The sequence below is a fragment of the Gadus chalcogrammus genome, chromosome 7 (assembly GCF_026213295.1).
Source record: "Gadus chalcogrammus isolate NIFS_2021 chromosome 7, NIFS_Gcha_1.0, whole genome shotgun sequence".
Lineage (NCBI taxonomy): Eukaryota > Metazoa > Chordata > Actinopteri > Gadiformes > Gadidae > Gadus > Gadus chalcogrammus.
Genome location: NC_079418.1, coordinates 8178209 through 8200600, shown reverse-complemented (window position 1 = coordinate 8200600; position 22392 = coordinate 8178209). Strand labels below are relative to the sequence as shown.

At 46.1% G+C, this 22392-nt stretch overlaps 1 protein-coding gene across 1 annotated transcript; it reads left to right on the top strand.

Annotated features, from left to right (window-relative positions):
* Positions 1 to 148: 148 nt before the first annotated feature.
* LOC130385943 (filamin A-interacting protein 1-like) lies at positions 149 to 22093 on the top strand. The gene is made up of 3 exons (XM_056594728.1): positions 149 to 157; positions 7635 to 7745; positions 18171 to 22093. Exons 1-3 carry the CDS (start codon positions 149 to 151, stop codon positions 21060 to 21062), a joined length of 3012 nt encoding a protein of 1003 aa, XP_056450703.1. The 3' UTR covers positions 21063 to 22093.
* Positions 22094 to 22392: the final 299 nt, after the last annotated feature.

Sequence of the window (22392 nt, the reverse complement as noted above, 5' to 3'; positions counted from 1 at the left end):
AACAACAGCTCTTCGCTGCTGTCGACACAAATGATATACTTCACCACCCACACATGGAACACTGGTACAGACATGGCGATATCTCTGCTCAACTTCACCGCTTTTTTCCGAAAACCATTATAAGTCGGGCATGTGGAGAGTTTCAGTAATGCCGATGGTGAGATGGTCGGTCTTGTCCACGCCAGTCGCAGGGAACGTGACGTCACAGCTTACAGCCTTTAGCTGAACAATAGCACAATAAACGGTCAAACTCTTGACATGAAATATTATCATTTAAATCCACAAACAACATAAGTGTAATCGGGGGCATATAAAGACTGGGACAAGAAAATAATTACCTCTCTGCAATGAAACCCATTCATATTTTACGATCTCATATATGCCCATGGGGTCTACAGGAAGTGGCGTGACTTCGCCACTCTTTTGAAAGCATAGCCCTCTTGTTAAAAAAACCCTAATCTAACGCCGCTCTTAAGTTAATAAGAGACATAGCTCACAATCTGTCATGGCTTGTATGCTAACATAGCTGGCCTGCTAACATAACCATCTTGCTAACAATCCACTCTTGTGAACACAGCACTTATGCTAAAAGTTATCATGCTAATGTAGCTATCTTGTACCATAGCTCACAAGCTGCTATCATAGCCATCTTATGCTAACGTCGCTCTCCCACAACAGCACTGTCTGTAGGCCTTAACTTCACTTCATAAGACTATCAATATGGAACGGTCTCTTGCCAAGTCACCATGGCAACGAGACTTTCTTAAAAGCCACAGAGAGAGAGAAGGACAGACAGACACATGCCACTCTCCCCCCCCCCCGGGTCGGATCACTGCTAATCCGACAGGAAACCATGAAAGGGTTTCAGGAAGTAGGCCCAACAGCCCACCTGACAGCTGGGCCCATACGTTTTGGTGTGTGATTTGTTATTAGTGTGTGTGTGTGTGTGTGCATGTGTGCGTGCGTGCGCACATAATTGTGTGTGCCTGCGTGCGCGCGTGCGCGTGCGTGTTTGGTGTGTGTTCGGTGTTCGATTTAAAAATTACTTATTGAACATCTCTAAAAGACATGTCGCAACCGCTTCAAATGTATCACACCTAATAAATCTTGATTGCCAACCTTAAAAAACAAAACACTCACACACACACACTCACACACTCGCACACACACACGCGCACACACTTGTGCCACAGTTCCACACTAAACGACCTGTTTGTGTTTAAAACCCATTTTACGTGTGTCCTAGCGATGATGAAACTGTTTAGATGTACTCTAAAGAGAGTACACTCTGTAGCCTCCAATTAACTGCCCTGTCTCTCATTTATCCTAACGAGCATTCCCTTAACGAGCTCGCTCTTAGGCTACGTTTACACGATGACGGTCTGAACAGAAGATGCAAAAGTGGCGTCGCGTCTTCACTTTTTATTCCGCGTTTAGACAAGCGTTTTCGGGAGGAAATCTGCGTGCATACGGTGACGCAAAAGTGTGTGGAATTCGATTCGGTATGCATGCCAGGCGGCTAGGTGGTGCTGTGATACACTATCACACAACACCGCCATGTCTGAGCGCATGCGTATAATCTTCCTTCTTCTCTTATCCGTGCCGCAAAAAACAAAAAGATCCTTCTCTGTTCAGTAATACTATCTGTACATATCCTGTACATTTCGTGGAAAGACTCCTGTACGCTTGTTAGAGCTGCCAGAGCAGCTTGAAGGTCAGACGCATGGAAATAATCTGACATGTTGGTTTATTTCCTTGTACTGGCACATGTATGTGACGTAAACGCGTACGCGACGTGAACAGATCTGAGCAGTGTTTTGCGTCTTGGCAGTCTAGACGGAAACGCTACGGCGGAGCGTTTTCAACTTTTCCACTCTGGAGGGTGGTTTCAGATTTATGCGTTTTCATGCCCCAAAAACGCCGCCACCGTCTAAACGAAAGGCACTTCCGATAAAATATATTTTATCGTTTTTACCCGCAAGCGTCCTCGTGTAAACGGGGCCTTAGTGAGTCGTTAAGGTCGCAGCATAATTTCCGCTCTTCCGCGCCCCGATCTATAAACGTATTAACAGATTAACAGTGCCTTTGTCTCCCTCTCTTTCTGTCTCTCTGTCTCTTTCTCTCTCTCTCTGCAATTCTCCTAATTACTATTCCTGTGATCATCATTATGTGTTGTTGATCATTATGTTGTTTGTTGTGGGCCCTAGGACATCGTAACCATGGAAACGTTGACATCCCAGACACACACACACACACACACACACACACACACACACACACACACACACACACCTGTTGACGTCACCGCACGATGGGGTCGGATTCAGACTTTTAGATTGAAGGTTTACACCTGGGGGGGCTATTACTTTGAAGGCCTACGAGAGGCAGACAGTCCCTTATTTAGTGGCTTATAGTGTGTGTTGGCTTATGGTGGGTTTAGCTGGGACCGGGGTGTGTTTGTGTGTGTATGCCTGTGTCTGTGTCTGTGTGTGTGTGTGTGTGTGTGTGTGTGTGTGTGTGTGTGTGTGTGTGTGTGTGTGTGTGTGTGTGTGTGTGTGTGTGTGTGTGTGTGTGTGTGTGTGTGTGTCCACATGTACTATTCTAACACAGAAAAGCATGAGGTGCAGAAAGCTTAAAATGATGAATGAAGTAATTGAATAAATTTGGAAAATGAGAGAGAGAGAGAGAGAGAGAGAGAGAGAGAGAGAGAGAGAGAGAGAGAGAGAGAGAGAGAGAGAGAGAGAGAGAGAGAGAGAGAGAGAGAGAGAGAGAGAGAGAGAGAGAGAGAGAGAGAGAGAGAGAGAGAGAACCAGAGGAAACCAGAGGAGGGCAAACGGTGCTTCAAAGTCAAACAAATAAAGGAAGATGAAAAGAGAGAGAGGGAGAGGGAGGGAGGGAGGGATGGGGGGAGGGTTTACATGTAAAGACAAGATTGAGCGATAGAGAGACAGAGAGAGAGAGAGAGAGAGAGACATGTGGAACTGATTACACACACACACACCGATGATGTCATGTATGTCAGGTTATCTCCCCTACGTATGTGTGTGTGTGTGTGTGTGTGTGTGTGTGTGTGTGTGTGTGTGTGTGTGTGTGTGTGTGTGTGTGTGTGTGTGTGTGTGTGTGTGTGTGTGTGTGTGTGTGTGTGTGTGTAACCTTGGTGTTTTGCTTTTTGAAAGCAAAACACCAAGTTCATGGATTTAACGAGGCAGGGTTATTTGAAACAATTTATTCAATAAATATTTGTGAGAGGTCATTCCTTCTCCTGAGTTTGCTTCCTATTTATGTCTAGTGTACACCCCTACTGTCCAAAAGCATCCCCCCCCCCCCATATGGATTTGGAGAGTTGTTGCCACGTCCCAGTGGTGTAAGTATCATATAATATGAAAGAGGGCATTCAATTATGCTACAATGATCAATTAGGAGGCCGAAGCCCTAAAGGAAGTGATGCAATAGGTGACTGAGGCGAGAACATTTAAGTAAACTGTACCTTGGGGTCTCTTATATATCAAAGGGGGTTTCAAAGGACGCGTATACGCTTCAACCTGTGGCTCCAGCCCTACAGGAAATGACTCAGCAAGTGCTCCATCTCGTTGCACCTGCACCCAGCGGCTCGCTTGCAAGATTTTGGCCTGAAGTTCTTCCCAGACCTATACCCTACCGGTCCAACATGCATATCTGAGAATCAGGCCTCTCTTCAATAATAACAAAATGTTATGAGAGAAATACAGATTCACTTTTTGTTATCTCATAAGCGGCGTGGTGTCGGCTCCTTTTGACCTTTTGACCCCAGACTTCAAAGACGTGGCCACAGGCCAGCTGTGTCTACACACATTAAGCCACAAATGTACACCTCCATCCCACAAAAAATGGGGCCTAGAAACTAACCTCTGTCTTATGTACAGTGACTGTACTGTTGGAGGTCACGCCCCTTTTCCGGCCTTTTCGAGATAGCTAGGGATGCTAAAATGTTGACACACATTTCCCGGGGCCCCGAGAACGACATATCCAAGATTTGTAGTTCTAGCCCATAGAGAAAAAAAGTTTTCCCAAATGGACTGTCATTTGGACAAAGCCCCTTCAGAAGTGTTGCCTGCGAGACCTAATGGTTCAGAATGTGGTGGAAAAACAGTTTTTGAGATAGGAAGGTCCTACCGCCCTGAAATTTGAATACCATATTCTAGGGCCTAACTGGGACCCCCGCACCGAAACTTGGCCCGGTCGGACCCCGAGTGCAGGAAGGGGGGGCCTGGACTTTCATAATCTTCGCTCGGTGAATGTAAAGGATGTTTGGTCGGATGTTATGACGAAGAATCATAATGTGAATGGGAATATTCTATTAATGTCTTGATATCATCTTTCGTCTCAACACTTCTGCTGCAGCCGCTTAAAGTCTCACTCCGAGAACCTTAAAATATGAATCAATCCATTAGAAGTATGAAAATATCTTCCCGGTCGTGCAACAGGGCAAACAAGGTGTCCTTTGACATCTACGTTTCGAGACGATTGCAACAGTGCCACACATGATCATATTTGAATATGTTTCGGGGTAGTAATTAGCTGTCGATTTTGGAGGCCTTTATAGATAATGACCAGCTATAGATTTGCTTCCCGATGGAGATTTTTGACAAATTACATGTTAATTAGCATCTACACGTTAAGCTGAGTCCAATGAGATCAAGCTCGCCCTCTTGCTACATCGAGATTATGTCCTAGACCTAGGTGTACCATGTAAAATACATGTTACCATTAGCTAGAGTGTCATGCTTGGTGTCATTGGACTCAGCTCAACGTGTAGATGCTAAATAACATGTAATTTGTCACAAATTTTTATCGGGAAGCAAATCAATAGCTGCTCATTATTGATTAATTAAGGCCTCCAATTTCGACAGCTAATTACTACCATTAAACATTTTCGAATATGCTCATGTGTGGCACCGTTGCAATCGCCTGGAAGCGTAGATGTTGAAGGACACCCTGTTCGTCCTCCTACGCCACCGGGAAGATATTTACATGCTTCTGATTGACTAATGAATTGATTCAGCTATTCCCCCAGAAGTCTGGGGTCAAAAGGTCAAAAGGAGACGGCACCAGCCCCGTTGAAAAAAATAGAATACCACCCAACACACTCAGGAGATTAATGATATTTAAATTATTATGACCATGAAGTCTTTATTTGCATGGGTTTACATTTCGTTCTGTGTAGCATGGAAAAATCGGAGAAACACTCCCATTCAGAATGCATTGGTTTACATTTCGTTCTTTGGAAAACGGTTCTTTAGTAATAATATTTGGGGGAATATTTTTTTGTTGTTGTTTTAGCAGCGAAATGCACCGTGTGCGTGTGCGTGTGTGTGTGTGTGTGTGTGTGTGTGTGTGTGTGTGTGTGTGTGTGTGTGTGTGTCTGTGTCTGTGTCTGTGTCTGTGTGTGTCTGTGCGTGCGTGTGCGTGTGTGTGCTTGTGTGTGTGTGTGCGTGCGTGTGTGTGTATAACACGCTATTTTATGTTGAAATGCGACGTAATCCAGTGTTCACAAAACGTACACTGTCAACGTATGCTTTTGGCGACTGGGTTGGCTCTCAGATATACGTGTTTCTAACAAGATGATATCATTTAAAGTTACATAAAGTAACAGTTTAATAACACAAACGCAAGAAGCACGTGAGCTGCTAGTTTAGCGAAAGCAGCGTCCCTATTCCTAACAACCTGACGTCGTTGAAACATGCGAGCGAGCCGATCAAATCCTAATAACTATAAAACTAAAGATCAGACACAATCACTGACTGAAGATTATGCAAGTAAAAAGTATATTTCTCGCTAGAAATGTTATTAGAAACACGTTTAACGGTGAATCGGTCCTAAAATATTGCATTTCCCATTCAGATAATAAAGATTAATAAAGATCATACACATTCACTGACTGAAGATTATGTAAGGAAAATGTACATTTCTCGCTAGAAATGTCATTAGAAACGCGTTTAATGGTGTATCTCTCCTAAAATATTGCATTTCCCATTCAGATAATAAAGATTAATATAGGCTACGCCGTGTTCCGGAGCCGCGGGGGATTCTGGGAATTGGGGTTGTCAGTTGACAAAAGGGGCTTTTGTTAACTTGTTTTGTTGTTAGGATTAAGTGGGGTTAATGGGTTCGGGATGTTATGTGGTTGTGTGTTGTTCTATTAACATTGTTCGTGTGTTCATTGTTGTCGACACCGTCACCGAGAGTGACGTGACCATCGTTTCGTGCAGCTGTTCCGTGTTGAAGTCTCGTTCAATAAAAACCAACTCTCGTTGTCGAGCGTTCAATAAAAACCAACTCTCGTTGTCGAGCGTGCCCCCCCCTACAAACGTGTCTCCCCCCCCCTCAGCAAACGTGTCGTCCCCCCCCCCATAGATTCTATGTATATCTATGGTCCCCCCCCTCAACTAACGTGTCTCCCCCCCCCCCCTCCCCGGTCAACAACAGTCTACCTCCCCCCCCCCCCCCTAAACAATCGTGTCCACAATTTGCAGCGAGAGCCGTGAAACCCAAACCCCGAAACCCGCCTCCACAGCGGCACGCGTGGATACTGTAGGTATAACACGCTATTTTTTACGTTGAAATGCTACGTATCCAGTGTTCATGGAAACGTACACCGTCAACGTATTTTCTTGGCGACTGGGTTGGTCAGACACACCCTCAACCGAACACACACACACACGCACACACACACACACACACAGAATGACACTAAATGACACAGACACACATACACACAGACACATTGTATAGAGAGTCCAAGATCCACTCAATTTATACAAAAAAAAGACACCCATCATGTCCACGCAGGGATTGCGCACAAGCACACAAACGCACAACTTTACGATAATTAGTGAGGTGTAAACGTGTTGCTAATATACGATGACATCACAACAGGATGCTACTGTGCAAACACAGACACACACAAAAAGTCACACACACACACACACACACACACACACACACACACACACACACACACACACACACACACACACACACACACACACACACACACACACACACACACACACAAAATCTCCTTTCACTTATGTTCACACGTGTACAAGATACACACACTTCTGGTCACACGTATGTGCAGGTCTTTTCTACGCTCAGTGACAAACATACACAAACCACACCACAGGCAGACAGACGCAACAGCAAAATTTCTCTCTCGCACACACACAGCAGCAGCAAAAACAAGCATGATCTCTCTCTCTCTCTCTCTCTCTCTCTCTCTCTCTCTTTCTCTCCCTCTCTTTAACATACACACTTTGCGAGCCTCTGAAAAACCCGTCCTTATAAGGGCATGCTGATGATGTAATGGTGTGCAGGCAGAGCGCACATCGCTCATTGTTTGGTCTGCCTGTCGGAATGTCCGAATCCTAGAGAGGGCGAGAGGGCGAGAGAGCGAGAGAGAGAGAGAGAGCGAGAGAGCGAGAGAGCGAGAGAGCGAGAGAGAGAGAGAGAGAGAGAGAGAGAGAGAGAGAGAGAGAGAGAGAGAGAGAGAGAGAGAGAGAGAGAGAGAGAGAGAGAGAGAGAGAGAGAGAGAGAGAGAGAGAGAGAGAGAGAGAGAGGAGGGCTTGTACTCGGAGACTATCATAATCATTTAGACCGGGGCGAGAGAGAGTGGGAGAGAGCGAGAGGGGGCGAGTGCTGAGGGACTATCACACACACACCCTTTAGACCGGTGCGAGGGAGAGAGAGAGAGGACGGAACTCAAGGTAGGCACGCTGGCTGTTAACATGAAACTTTTTGTGGACTTAAAAAGGAGATAAAACTTGTCAAGAATTGTCAACATGTTAACTGCAATGGATCCTAATCAAAACTTTGTCTCTCTGGGTTGAGATAACGTAACCAGTGTTTTTATAACCTTCTGTAAAGGTAACTTAACCAGTGTTAAAGTTTAACCTCCTGGGTTTAGATCATCCTAACTGGTATTATTATAACCTACTGTGTTTTAATTCAATTACATTTTATTTGTATAGCCCTTAATCCCCATAACAGTCTCCAAGGACCTAACAGGCCAAATATATATGACACCCCCCTTTACCCTAGCCCCCATAAGGGCGAGAAAAAACTTCTTCCAGGGATGTTCAGGAGTGCAATAGGTGCCATAATTGAAATACAGGTATCCTGTATGTCAATATATATATGTTTAGATCATCTTAACTGGTATTATTATAGCAGTCTGAGTTAAGATAACTTAACTAATATTATTATAGCCTTCTGAGTTAAGATAAATTAACTAGGATTATTAAAACATTCTGAGTTAAAATATTTTAACCAGTTTTTAAAACCGGGGTTAAGATAACTTAACCAGTTTCATTAAAACCTTCTGGATTTAGATAGTGTTATTATAGCCTGTTTGGATAAGATAACTTAACTAGTAGCATTAAAACCTTCTGAGTTAAGATAACTTTACCGGTGTTTTATAACATCCTTTGCTGAGATCGCCCTAACACTGAGAGAAAACCTCTAACTGAGAAAAAAACAAACCTCTAACTAATAATAATAAGAATACTTATTATTATTATTATTATTATTATTATTATTATTATCATTAGAAAGACTTATCGTTGACTAAGCCAGAGAAAGAAGTTCGACAACAGAGGATTTCAGGTCGCTCAGGTCGGTGTTGTCTCCGGTGATGTTCTCTGGGTAGTACAGATGTTTAGGACAGAGTTGGATCCGCCTGGTGTTAGGTCACGATGGACAGATGTTTCAATGTAAATATGAAACAGCCGTTATGGATGAGATGAGAGAGGATTCGTTGTGTTGTTGTAACTTTTGGAGACTGTCCAGAGTTCCTCCTATGGTTCATCTCTTTAAGTCACTAGTTGTGTAACGTCATATGATAGCTATCTTTGAGGTGTCTGGGGAATGGGTTAACCTAGTGATGGATAGTGCTTGGCACTTGGTTCTATGAACATCCTTACCGTACCGAAAGAGATATATTGTTGTTTCTCTTTCGTCCGACAAATGTACTTATTATAAGTCACTTTGGATAAAAGCGTCTGTTAAACGCCCTGAATGTAAAGGTAAACTCAGATGTTGTTTTCTTTTTTGGTTGAAACTCTGTTGCAACCGTTTATTTCTACCGCAATAACGTTTAATTAAATGTCGGAAGAGTTTAATGGGTTTCACCATAACTTTTGAGTTGTGTACCGGTAATTATCTTTAAGTTGTTTAAATGTTTCATACAGACACTGTTGAGGACAGTTATGGAGTTACAATTACTTTTTTCTTTAATACATACACAGATTTAAATATATTTTTTAGATCAGGTGAAGAAATTCTGTGCTCAGATATTTTGTCCCAGGGAATGTTGAATGCTGAATGAATGTTATGTTGCATTCAATTCGATAGCAGGCACTTTAGTCCAAAGGCGACTTAGAAAAAGTGATTCCAAAAATGAAGATACATCTCAAAAAGTAAGAGAATAATTTAGGCAGAATTCAGAAAATAAGAACAGCAACACTTTGCTGCTCTTTCAACTGTAATAGTTCCCAGTACAGTTGACACCAACAAAAGCACTGGAATATAATTTGCTTGTAAGGATGATTAAAAATTGGATCTATTTAAAGGTTGGGTACGCGATTTGCGAAACGCCAGCAGATTTTGAAAATACACAACTCAAATGGTCCTACCCCCTCTCCTTCAACGCTGACTCTGACTCCACCCATTCCAAGTACCTGGACGCGCAATCATGCACGAGCGCGAACAGAGATGCGCGAGAGCGAGCCAGGCTAGCGTAGGTTTTCGTTTAAAAACATGGCACTACATTCAGCTGTAAGTTGCACCCAGTACCACGGGAAGTAGGGGTTTTGGGGGTGCTGCAACACCCCCTGTCCGAGGCCCTGTCTTATCACAGAAAACGATCATTTCTAAAAACTCCTGCCAAAGTGGAGATTTCTGAAAACGCCGGTTATGTGTTGTCGTGTCAACGGGGAGAAACGGGATTTTAGGTTCTGAAGCGTCACATTATGCACCAGGAAATGCTTAACGTCATGTGAGCGCCCGTTGTACCGTATTGGTCCGAATATAAACACAAACCCCATTGTAAGACGACCTATATTTGGAAAAAAGATTTGAAGACCAGATCTTGTTTTTATGAATAGGGCCTAAATAAATTGTATTCATTGAAATAATATACGAAAATAAAAAGGCATAGAATAAAACACTGCATTGCCACTAAACAGTAGTGAAAATAGGCCGTGTGTGTACACCAAAGACTATTCCTGACACTCCTCTGCCCCGCTGTGTTCGCTCTGGCTGTGGTCGCTCCGAACTGTTTCGGCCCGTGGCAAAGCGAGTCATCCTCGCTGCTGTCCAAGGCATTTTGAGACGCAGCATTTATTTAATGCTCATATGACCTAGTGCTGAAAAAAGGTTATATGAAAAAGTGTGAGGGTAGCGGTGGTGCGCTAAACTTGTTCTGTGAGCAGCTGGATGTGAACCATGGTGTGAAGGAAGTGAACACAACGATCGATTTTCAACTGTGCGCGCATGCACTGGTGTAATTGAGCTGCGCTGCTATATATATTTTTTATCAATGTAACGAGTTGCGAGTCTAGTGCAGGCTGAGTTTTTTTTTTCCCAGCACCCCCTGCTGAGAATACGTTCTCGCGGCTATGGTTGCACCAGATGTTATAAACATTAAACGGTCACATAAATCATTACTATTTTTAGAAAATGTATGTTTGTTTCATATAATTGTATTGGAAGTCCTGGTTTTCACTAGGGTTGCTGCGGTGTGGACATTTTCACAACGAGTAATACACTCGTCTCAACACCGGTATTACCGAGTATAAACGGTATAAACTTTGAAACTAGGTCAACCGCCACACAAGCATCGGTTTTTAGACCCTTCTCGTCCTTCAGTGGCCGCCAACGTTCGAAAGCAGCGCCTAGGATTATTCTTGATTTCAGTTTTTCTCTTTCAGCGTTTTTATTATCAATTACTCTCTGAAAAAGAGTTTTCCTTCTCTTTGCTGGTGGTGGTGGTGGTGGTGGTGGGGATGGTGGCGTCTTGTCTGCCATGGAAATTGTCTTCTACTGCTAGGTCCAAATGTGGATTAACTAGTTCCAGTAGCTACCGCAGGATAACAACAAACAGGAGCTTGCTCTGGGTCACGAGCTCTGGGTCACGAGTACTGCACGAAGGGATCGCACGCGGGGCGCGGGGGAGGGGGAGTGCAGTACGACCGTTTGATTGACGTACTTACTGTCCAATGCAACGAGGTGGCAATCCAAATGATTGGCTGGAGTTTTTCGAGCCCTGCCCGTTCCACAGATGATTGACTTGTTTAATTTTCATGTCAGTACTTCTAACTCAGTGGCTGTAAGCGGGTTATGATAAGGATTTCAAGTAATTTTGCAAAAATGGCCAAAAAACCAAATTCCATACCCAACCTTTAATTTGAGATGTACAAAATGAAGACAATCCAGGAAATAATAGTTATTACAAATAAGTTTCCAGTGTTGTTAATTATAATTTGTTAGTTATTAATTCCACCCTAGACAATGCACACACTTACACAATATTAATAGTAAAATATTATTGTAGTATAGTAATCTAGCATTGATGTTGTAGATCTTGTGTACTCCGACTTGTACTTTGGTTTTAGATTTTACATTTGTTTAGGAGATAAGCATTTCAGAAGGAGTGGGTGAGTGTGTGTGTGTGTGTGTGTGTGTGTGTGTGTGTGTGTGTGTGTGTGTGTGTGTGTGTGTGTGTGTGTGTGTGTGTGTGTGTGTGTGTGTGTGTGTGTGTGTGTGTGTGTGTGGCCTTACCCAAGTGTGTAGAGGAAATGAAATCAGCAGCAGCAGGGAGCTGACGGTTTGAGAGTGGATGGAAGTTACGATTGGATGGGGAGAAGAGAGGGATAGACAGTAGCTAAACACAAGGAGAGGGAGAATCTGTGCTATAATGAAGAACGTATTGTTTGTATTCTTGATTTAAACCTTCTAACCCTGACCTAATTGTAGATACAACCTCTTATCAACGAGGCTGGACCTGTCTGCGTGACAAGGGTTTGAGGAACACATTTGCGTAACCCCCGGCAACGGAGTGTTTATCATACCCCCAGTGGTGGGAAAGATCAAATAACATCAAGCGCTATCGCTTGATGTTATCAGAGTGGAGTAGGGAGGGGATTAACACTGATGTAGGGTGATAGGTGTGTGTGTGTGTGTGTGTGTGTGTGTGTGTGTGTGTGTGTGTGTGTGTGTGTGTGTGTGTGTGTGTGTGTGTGTGTGTGTGTGTGTGTGTGTGTGTGTGTGTGTGTGTGTGTGTGTGAGAGTGAGTGGGAGAAAGAGAAAATGCGGGTGAGAGAAGGGGAGAGAAATGGGGGAGAAAAAGGGAGAGAAAGGGGGAGAGTGAAAGGGAGAACTAGGGTGTGGTCTCAGCAGCCTCACCTGGAGTGTGATTGGACTCTGGGGGCTGGGGGAGGCTGCACACCTGTTGCTCGTTGAGCAATCAGTGGTCAGCAGTTTAACGTACGCTCACTCTGATCCACAGTGCCGTCCAATCACAGTGAGAGGGTTAGAGAGACAGACAGGCAGACAGACAGTGTGTGTGTGGGTGGGTGGGGGGTGGGGGGGGAGGGGATTGGGAGAGGCATGGCCATTAGGCACTAAAAGCCTGGTTCCGGGTCTGTGTTTGTGGATCTGTGTTAGGGTTAGTGTGTGTGTGTGTGTGTGTGTGTGTGTGTGTGTGTGTGTGTGTGTGTGTGTGTGTGTGTGTGTGTGTGTGTGTGTGTGTGTGTGTGTGTGTGTGTGTCTGCGTGTGTAGGGGCGAGGGTGTGTGTGAACATACGTGTGTGTGCGAGTGCGCTGTGTGTCTGTTTATTTTTGTGTGTGTGAGTCTCTGTGGGTGGATGTGTTTTCTGTGTGTAGGGGTTGGTATGTGAGTTTGTGTGTGTCTGTGTGTTTTTGTGTGTGTGAGTGTGTGTAAGGGTGAATGTGTGGGTTTTTGTTCCTGTGTGTGTGTCTGTGGGTGTATGTGTGTGTTTGTGAGTAGGTATGTGTGTGTGTGTGTGTGTGTGTGTGTGTGTGTGTGTGTGTGTGTGTGTGTGTGTGTGTGTGTGTGTGTGTGTGTGTGTGTGTGTGTGTGTGTGTGTGTGCACCAGGGATGGAAATTAACAGTGAATTGTGTCACTTCATACGCCACTGTGTCGGGTAATACTTTCCAGTCAGGTCCGATCTAATTTGCATATTTAATACATTCGTCATATGGCGCTGCAGTTCTACAACCTTTACTGTCAACATCCGGCCCCCTTCTTCTTCTACGCCCCTTTTGCTGAACTGCGACTGTCAACATCCGGGATAATATACCGGTAACAGGGCTCTCAAGTCTAACACATCGGCGTGAGACCATATCTGTGTTCGAATTCGTTCCCTATCACGGATATAGTGCACTATATAGGGTGCTCGCCATTTTGTAGTGGTGATCGAATTCGCAGTGGTTAATTTCATGCACTATATAGTGCACTTAAAATACCCCAAATTTGAGTGTACATGTGCCCTACATGTTACTCCCGTATACCAGAATGCAATGCGGTCGCTTTTTTTCCGGAGGCGAAGAAGCTAAATAACCGCGAAAACGAATACATTTAATGATGGAGTCTCCGGCTTTCGTATCGAAATGTCAACAATTTATTTGGGATTTAACATAGAAAATGTAACATTCAAAATTAATTAAAAAAAAATTGAACAAGGAAATGTAACATTCAACATCAATACAACCTCCAGCTTTCCTCGTGAGTGCCCGGTTTGTTTACATGGTGTCGGCGCATCTGTCTGCGGCACACAAATTCCCGGCGCATTTACTGACGCAAATGACGTTTAGTGTTGGTGTTAGGAAAAAAAAGTTGACGGGAATTAAAGTGCTGCACATCAACTGTACAAATGTAGATTATTCATCACAAGAATTTTAATTCAGAAATCGAATAGGCTAATAAAGTCTGAATTGTGAGATAAAATTCAGCATTCTGATAATAAAGTAAGAATACTTGGATCAATCCGAATTCTGATAATTAAATCCAGCATTAAAGGTTCATTTAAGAAGGTTCTCACCAGTCATTTGTGGCCTGGTCGCGATGTCGAGTTTTTGTAATTTTTTAGACCGGGTTTTAGTTAAAGTAATTCACTAGCGTGCAATAATTTGCAGTGTCAGAATTCTGAGAATTTAGTAGCATTCAGATTACTCAGAATTCTCTGACACTGCAAATTAAAGCGCTACGAACTACTTTCAGGGTGACTGGAGAGAACTTCCTTAAATTAACTTTTGATGCAAGATTTGCATGAACGGTTTTGTGTGAATTAGTTTGGTTCTCTTTCATGGAAGCCGGAAGTGTGAGATTCCTGGGGCTTGCCCCATGAATTCAACCCATGCACACGCTCACACGCCACACTTCGTATTTCTCATGCAGAGAAATTACCAGGATAGCGCCCACCAATTTGGGCCGCTATTTAACAGTGTTACAGGTAGGAATCAAATGTGTTTCCCGTACGTAGGGTAACCAGACGTCCTCTTTTGCCCGGACATGCCCTCTTTTTGTGACACTTTTAAAAAATGTTTTGCGGAATTTCAAAATCGTCCTGGATTTTATTTTATACATGTTCACATTGAATTTGCGTTGCGTTTCTCTGGGTCGTTCACAAACTAGTTAGGCTACGCCCTCCCCTACTCAGTTCTGTTTGCTTTGCATTGGTGGAAGTGAGTAGGGGGAGTGGTTAAGTAGAGCCTTCAGATTGGACGGTTTGACTTACTCAGTTACCGTCGTGTTTTGTATTTATTTTTTTACCATTATTGTTTTATAGGGACAAATATTTCACACATTTCTCCTACAGGGGATTGATAAAGTTCTACCTAGACTATTGAACAGAAACTTGGTCATACTTTACACACATTACCACAGCATTGGCCTAATGCCACAGATATATTTTCAGCATTGGACTGAATGCCACATAAATATATAATTATGTTTTTGCACGTTTGCAACGTTTAAAAGTTCAGGGTATAAAGTTCAAGTATATGCCTCTACTTGTATTGCTTAAGCCAATAGCCTTTTGAGGCTGTGTTTTTTCTGAATATTAGTGTTAAGGGCCAATAATGCTTACTATCATACGTTAGTTACCAGGTCTGTGGACACATTTGTATGCAGTCACATGTAAATAACATGTTATGATGGTGTAGCAAGGCATGTTGTTTTATTGTTAATATGTCAATTTGTTTTTTATTGAAAATACTTTGTATAGATGAATTATCCCCAAACTTGTCATCGTAACACCTTTGAAATAAACATGACTTAACATGGCAGACACCTGTGTATTGTTTATCATTTGCGGTAAGAGTGTAACATTTTCAACTCAGTTCCTTGGTAGAACCTACTTACAGTAAAAATCACTTCTGATGGAAAAAAAGATGTGTATGAAAAACACTTTGTTATCTATTGTTACTATTATATTGTTTAAAATGTACGCATATATTAAAAAAATATATAGCGTATAAAAAGTGGCTGGTAAAAAAGATGAGTGGCTGGTAGATTTTTAACCCACAGTGGCTGGTGGGCAAAAAAGTTTATTTCCATCTCTGGTATGCACCTTTGTTTGTTTCTGTGTGTGTTTGGTTATGTGTACGTTTGTGGGTCTGTTTCTGTGTTGGTGTGTGTGTGTGTTTGTGCATGAGTGTGTGTAGATCAAAGTGTGTGTTTGTGTATGTGTCTGTTTGTGCGTCTGTTTCTCTGTGGTCATTCATAAAGCATAGCACCGTCATTCATTTCATATTGTGTGTGTGTGTGTGTGTGTGTGTGTGTGTGTGTGTGTGTGTGTGTGTGTGTGTGTGTGTGTGTGTGTGTGTGTGTGTGTGTGTGTGTGTGTGTGTGTGTGTGTGTGTGTGTGTGTGTGTGCATCTGTGTACGTTGATCCAGAGGCCAGTACCATTTGTCAGTACGGATAGCCCGATGACATCATTAGTAAAACATGGACCGCCGAGATAACACGCTAAAGTAAACAGAAAGATCGCCACGGAGACACGCCAACACAGTGAGAGAGAGAGAGAGAGAGAGAGAGAGAGAGAGAGAGAGAGAGAGAGAGAGAGAGAGAGAGAGAGAGAGAGAGAGAGAGAGAGAGAGAGAGAGAGAGAGAGAGAGAGAGAGAGAGAGAGAGAGAGAGAGAGAGAGAGAGAGAGAGAGAGAGAGAGAGAGAGAGAGGGGAGGGGAGAGAGAGAGAGGGAAGGTGTGAGAGAGAGAGAATGGAGGGGAGGAAGGGAGGGGAGGAAGAGAGGGGGGAGAGGGAACGAGCGAAGGTGTGAGAAAGAGAGATAGAGAGAGAGAATGGAGATTTGTTAACAGTTTCCAGAAACATCCGTAGAACTTCGGGAAGCAACATTACAAATGTCTTGTCAAAATTGGAATTATTCGATCGAAATTAACTGATCTGAGTAGTAAACGTTATCCAGGAACATTCTCGAAGGAAATGAGTGCAGCATGTTTCATTTACATTTAGGGGATTTAGCAAACGCTTTTACCGCACACGACTCACAACGGTTCACACACACATTGACACACCGACGGTCGAGTCGACCCTTCAGGGTGACAGCCAGCTCGTCAGGAGCAGTCAGGGTGAGGTGCCTTGCTCTGGGACACCTCGACGCCTAGGAGGAGCCAGGCATCGAACTAGCAACCTTTCGGTGAACACTCAACCCGCTCTACCTCCTAAGCTACTGTCGCCCAGTTTGAGACGTGCTTCCTCTCTCTTGTTTGTTCAAAGCCTTCTATTCCGTCCCAGACGTCAGTGGAAAAGCTGTACTGGGTGTCCTGGGATCAAGGCCATGACTTGATGTTCACCAGGAATAACCGACAAATTTACTCACCGTTTAACAGGGCCGCTGGCAGAGCTAGAGAGAAAGAAAGGCTATTTTGAGCCAGACCTGAGATGCTTACTAGGCATTGGGGGGGGGGGGGGGGGAACCTACTTGTGAACCTACGGGCTTCAGTGGGGGTTTCATTCCGTCTGCTTTCATTCCGTCCGCGCACGGCACCTTCTCAACGAGCAGGAGCGCCAGGGGGCGCCAATTCCCCACAGTGATATGATAGATAATAGAAAACCGCTTCGCAGCCAAGATTATTATTTATTTATTTACTTGGTCGTTCCGCCCCCCACGTGGCTTAAAAAAGTGCCGCCCCGGGCCACCGCCCGGGTGGCCCGTGTCTAAAACCGCCACTGTTACTAGGGGAAGGTTTTTTTATGACCTGGTGAATTTTCCATGACCTCAGATCTCGGTCAGGTCAGAGTAGCTTTGGGAACAAATGTTTTCTTTATAGAGGCTTGGATCTCCTTGAAACAAAGGAGAGTAGCTCGGAATTCAAACCCACAAGTTCTCCGACGTATGAGTGAAAAACACAATGTTTCAGATGTGTGCGATTTATAACAGATGTGGAATGAAAAGCAATTTAATTTGAGCCAAGCAGAATCAAATTTTACATTCACATTAACGCTTTTATCCAAAATGACTTACAATAATTTGTCAGATGAGAGAGAAATAACAACATATTGCTGTTGGAATAGAAAGGATCTTCATAGAAACAAGTGCCAAGCACTTACAGTTTCTGATGTATTCGATTTGTGGCGGTCAGGAGCTAAGGAGGTAGAGTGGATTGACTGGTAACCAGAAGGTTGCTAGTTTGATCCCCGGCGAGTGTCAAGGTGTCCCTGAGCAAGGCACCTTCATTGTTGACTCCACCATCGGTGTGTGAATGAAGGTTGTTAGTCACTTTGGATGAAAGCGTCTGCCACACGCCCTAAAATGTAATTGTAAAGCTAGCAATGGATCATCAGTGAGGAAATTATTTCTGAGATTAATCCTCATGAATTCATGTAAATACTTCAACTTCTGTAAACGTAATCACTGTAAAAGTAATTGATGCAATGCGCTGTTGAATGTGATCACAATCTCTCTTCCACATGGCTGTGTTGTTTGCATACATATATGTTCATATATATGCTTGTGTTTATTCTAATATTTATATTTAAATCCCCTTAATGTAAATGTAACAGAGGTGGAACAAAAAGCACTTTCATTTACTGCAGCACGATCCAAAATCCCGCAGAACTTCTCTAAGATCTCCTCCTTTCTCCCTCAGGCTAAAACTCCTTTGGACCAGGAGAAGGCGTACCAGGAGCGCAAGGAGGAGGAGCACAACAAGAAGGTCTGCGCCCTCAAGGAGGAGCTGACCAAGCTCAAGTCCTTTGCCTTACTGGTCGTCGACGAGCAGCAACGCCTCACCGAGCAACTCGGCCGCCAAACCGCCACAGTCACCGAGCTCTCCTCGGCCGGCGCCAAGACCCAGGAGGAGCTAGCCTCTGTTGCCGCCCGCCTGAAGGAGGAGGAGTCTAAGGTGTTCCGCCTTGAGTCGGAACTCCGCGACCTCGCTGTCGGACACCACCAGGAGCAGGAGGCCATGACGGCCAAGCTGGCGGGCGAGGACGCCCAGAACCGTGTGCTGCGGCAGAGGCTGTCTGCACTGAGTCGACAACTGGACGAACTGGAAGAGACGAACAAGACCCTGCGACGGGCCGAGGAGGAGCTGCAGGAGCTCAGGGACAAGATCGGGCGAGGGGAGGGCGGAAACTCGGGGCTGGCGTCGGAGGTGGAGGAACTGAGGCGGAGGGTGCTGGAGATGGAAGGGAAGGACGAGGAGTTGATTCGCATGGAGGAGCAATGCCGCGACCTGAACCGGAAACTGGAGAAGGAGGCAGGGCAGAGCCGCGGGCTGAAGACAGAGGTGGACAAGCTGAACCAGCGCATCCTGGAGCTGGAGAGGCTGGAGGACGCATTCGGGAAGAGCAAAGTGGAGTGCGGCTCACTGAAGAGCAACCTGGAGAGGGAGCGGACGGTTTCCAAGATGGTGGCCGGGGAGCTGGAGGTGCTCAGGGAGAAGGTGAAGGAGCTGGAGGCGGCGGAGGCCCAGCTGGGCAGGACAGAGGTGGGCCTGAGGGAGGACCTCGCCAAGCTGAAGACACTCACCGTGCTGCTGGTGGACGAGCGGAAGAGTACGGCGGAGAGGATGAGGCAGATGGAGAGCAAGGTGCTGAACAGCTCGGGGAAACTGCAGGCTGAGCAGGAGATGGTGAACTCAGTCACCGAGCGATTAATCGAGGAGAGCCGGAAGGCACTAAAGTCGAAGGCCGAACTGGAGGAGAAAGCGTGCAGGGCAGCGAGGGAACGGGACGAGCTGAGGGCGAGGCTGAACGTCGAGGAGGGGAAGAGCAAGGACTTGGAGGCCAAGGTGGGCATGATGAAGAAGAGGCTGCAGACGCTGGAAGGCATCGAGAGGGAGTACCTCCGGAGCAACATCGAGGGGAAAAAGGAGCCGATCAACGCGTCCATCAATACCAAGCGCTTCCAGCAGGAAGACAACAAGGTGAAGGAGCTGACCCAGGAGGTGGAGCGTCTCCGGAGTAAACTCAAGGACGTGAAGGCGCAGGAGGTGGTGGAGAGGGTGGAGGGCGAACCGCTGAAGACGGAGGAGCGCGAGCTGCTTGAGAAGAGTTTTGCCGAAGAGCACGAGATGGCCGAGACGCTGCGGGGCGAGCTGGCTGCGTCACGCACAGAGCTGTCAAACTACCAGAAGAGGGAGTGCGGGCAGGAGCAGGTGCTCTACAAGCGTCTGAAGGAGGAGGAGGCCAAGTCGGGCCACCTGACCCGTGAGGTCTCGGCCCTAAAGGAGAAGATCCATGACTTCATGGGGACGGAGGAGAACATCTGCCGCATGAAGAACGACCAGTCGACCCAGCAGAGGAGGCTCACACAGCAGGAAGTGCGGAATAAGGAACTGGCCCGGGAGATGGAGACCCTGACCGGGGAGCTTGAGAGATACCGACGCTTCAGCAAGAGCCTGCGCCCAGGGATGAGTGGTCGACGGTTCTCGGACCTTCACGTCTCCACAAAGGAGGTGCAGACGGATGCGGTTGATTTCCTGGGGTCCCGTTGCTCAACAGAGGAGCCGCTGGAGCGGGCGGTGGTCAACGGGAGACTGTATGACGCAGGCGAGTCGGAGGAGGAGGGGAGTGAGAGCGAGAGCGAGAATGAGTGTGGACCCTCGCGGCGGACCGATGCGAACAACCGCAACAACAGCCTCATCCGAGCGGCGCGCTTCCCACTGACCCCGCCCCCGACGCTGGTCAATGTGAAGGCGTTGCCAGGGGCCACCAGGCTCAACGGGAACCACCACGGGGATCCGAAGCAGCCGCAGCAGCAAAGCGATGTCTTGCTAAGCAACAACCCCGGCCGACCCCTGCACATCAAGGTGAACCCTGAACCCCGGTTGAACACGGCCCTGTTGGGGATAGGCTCCCTGGGGGTGGTTGCTGTGGAGACGGCGCCGTCGTACACCAGCACTGCCGTCATCCCCACCAGCGGGGGGGGGGCGGCCAAGCCGAGGATCACCATCATCCAGAACGCTTCCGTCTCCCCTGGCAACAAGTCGGTGTCGCCGTCATCGAGGGCCAAACGCTCGCCGCTGCACGAGGGTCTCTGTTCGCCCAACCGGGCTCCCTCCCCGCTGACCATGGCCACCGCCTACTCCCCCCGGACGCGGACCCCGGACTCCCCCGTGGGGGGGGGGGCGCCGCCGTGTGACCGGGGGATGTCGCCCATCCAGATCGTGTCGGTAACCACAGCGACGCCCGAGCCGGCGGCGGCGGAGGTCGTGGTCGGCGGCATGTTCCGCGTGACCCAGCCCCCCCACTGGCAGGTCCAGAGGGCCAACAGCACGGGGGGAGGGGCCAACGTGTTCACCACCGAGGACAACAAGATCCACATCCACCTGGGCGCGCCCTTTATTCAAAGCGTTGTTAGCGGCAACAGCGGGGGCGGAGTCAGCCCCACCCCAAGCCACGCCCCACCCGCACCTCAGGATCAGCGGACGCCCCCCAAGGGCGGTGCCAAGGTCATGAGTAGCATCGTCATTAAGCCCACACCCCCCCCTGTACAAAGGCCGGCCCACATTACCGTAAGTAACAGCAACGATTGACCACGCCTCCCCCTCAGAAAGACCCGCCTCCACACCCCAGCTCCATACCATAATACCTTCCAACCACCCTTAGTTACAGTGGTCCCTCCCCCCTTCTCCATCCAATAATACCTTCCAAACACCCCTTAGTTACAGTGGTTCCCCCCATCTCCATCCCATATACCTTCCAAACACCAGTTAGTTCCGGTTCACCCAGTACCCCTGTATCAATGCCCCCGGTGCCTTTGGTTGCTCTTCCTCAGTGTTTCCCCGTTGTGTTACTAGAGGACTCATGATTGTGTTGTTGTTGTTATTTTAAACACACACACGCACACATGTAGAGACACACATACACACATGTAGGCACGCTCGCACCCACACACACACACACACACACACAAACACACACAGGTAGGCACAAACACACGCATGTCGGGACAGACAGACACACACATGTAGTCTCACACACACACACACACACACACACACACACACACACACACACACACACACACACACACACACACACACACACACACACACACACACACACACACACACACACACACTTTTTTTTATCGGTTGGTGTGCTCTCCCTGGATTTGTGTTCGAAAATGTGTTTTTGCTGTTGCATGAAAGAGGATTTGAAGGTGTTTAAGGTTTTTAAGGTGTTGGAGTTGGGGTAGTTTTTAATTTGTTGTGCACTGACTTTTGTTAGGCTGGAATATCGAACATGTAGTCCAAAACATCTGATTTGTAACTTTTTTTCATTACTTTATATGTCTTAACCTGAGATTGTAAATTTTTCCTTTTATAAATAAGTGTACAAAGTGGGTTTTAGGGTTGAGTTTGACTTTGACAGCCTGCTGTTTCACACTCACCCCAAATAAGCATGTTTTGATCATGTCAAAAAAATATTTTGCCCATGAAAATACAAGCACATGTTTGATTTGAATAAATTGGTTTTGTGTTTTCATTTGCATGATGCATAACTTCATAACATTCCCCTTACATCTCACTCTGGAGCTTAGGAGTAACAGAGCCATTAAAGTCAAGTTTGGGTGTTGAGAGAGAGAGAGAGAGAGAGAGAGAGAGAGAGAGAGAGAGAGAGAGAGAGAGAGAGAGAGAGAGAGAGAGAGAGAGAGAGAGAGAGAGAGAGAGAGAGAGAGAGAGAGAGAGAGAGAGAGAGAGAGAGAGAGAGAGAGAGAGAGAGAGAGAGAGAGAGAGAGAGAGAGAGAGATATACTTGATTGGGAACATCAACGAACACCACTAACCACTCGGTGAGTTGCACATTTCTGAAAACAAACGTTTAGGGTTGTTTTAAGGACAGGTTTGTGAATGCCCAAAGC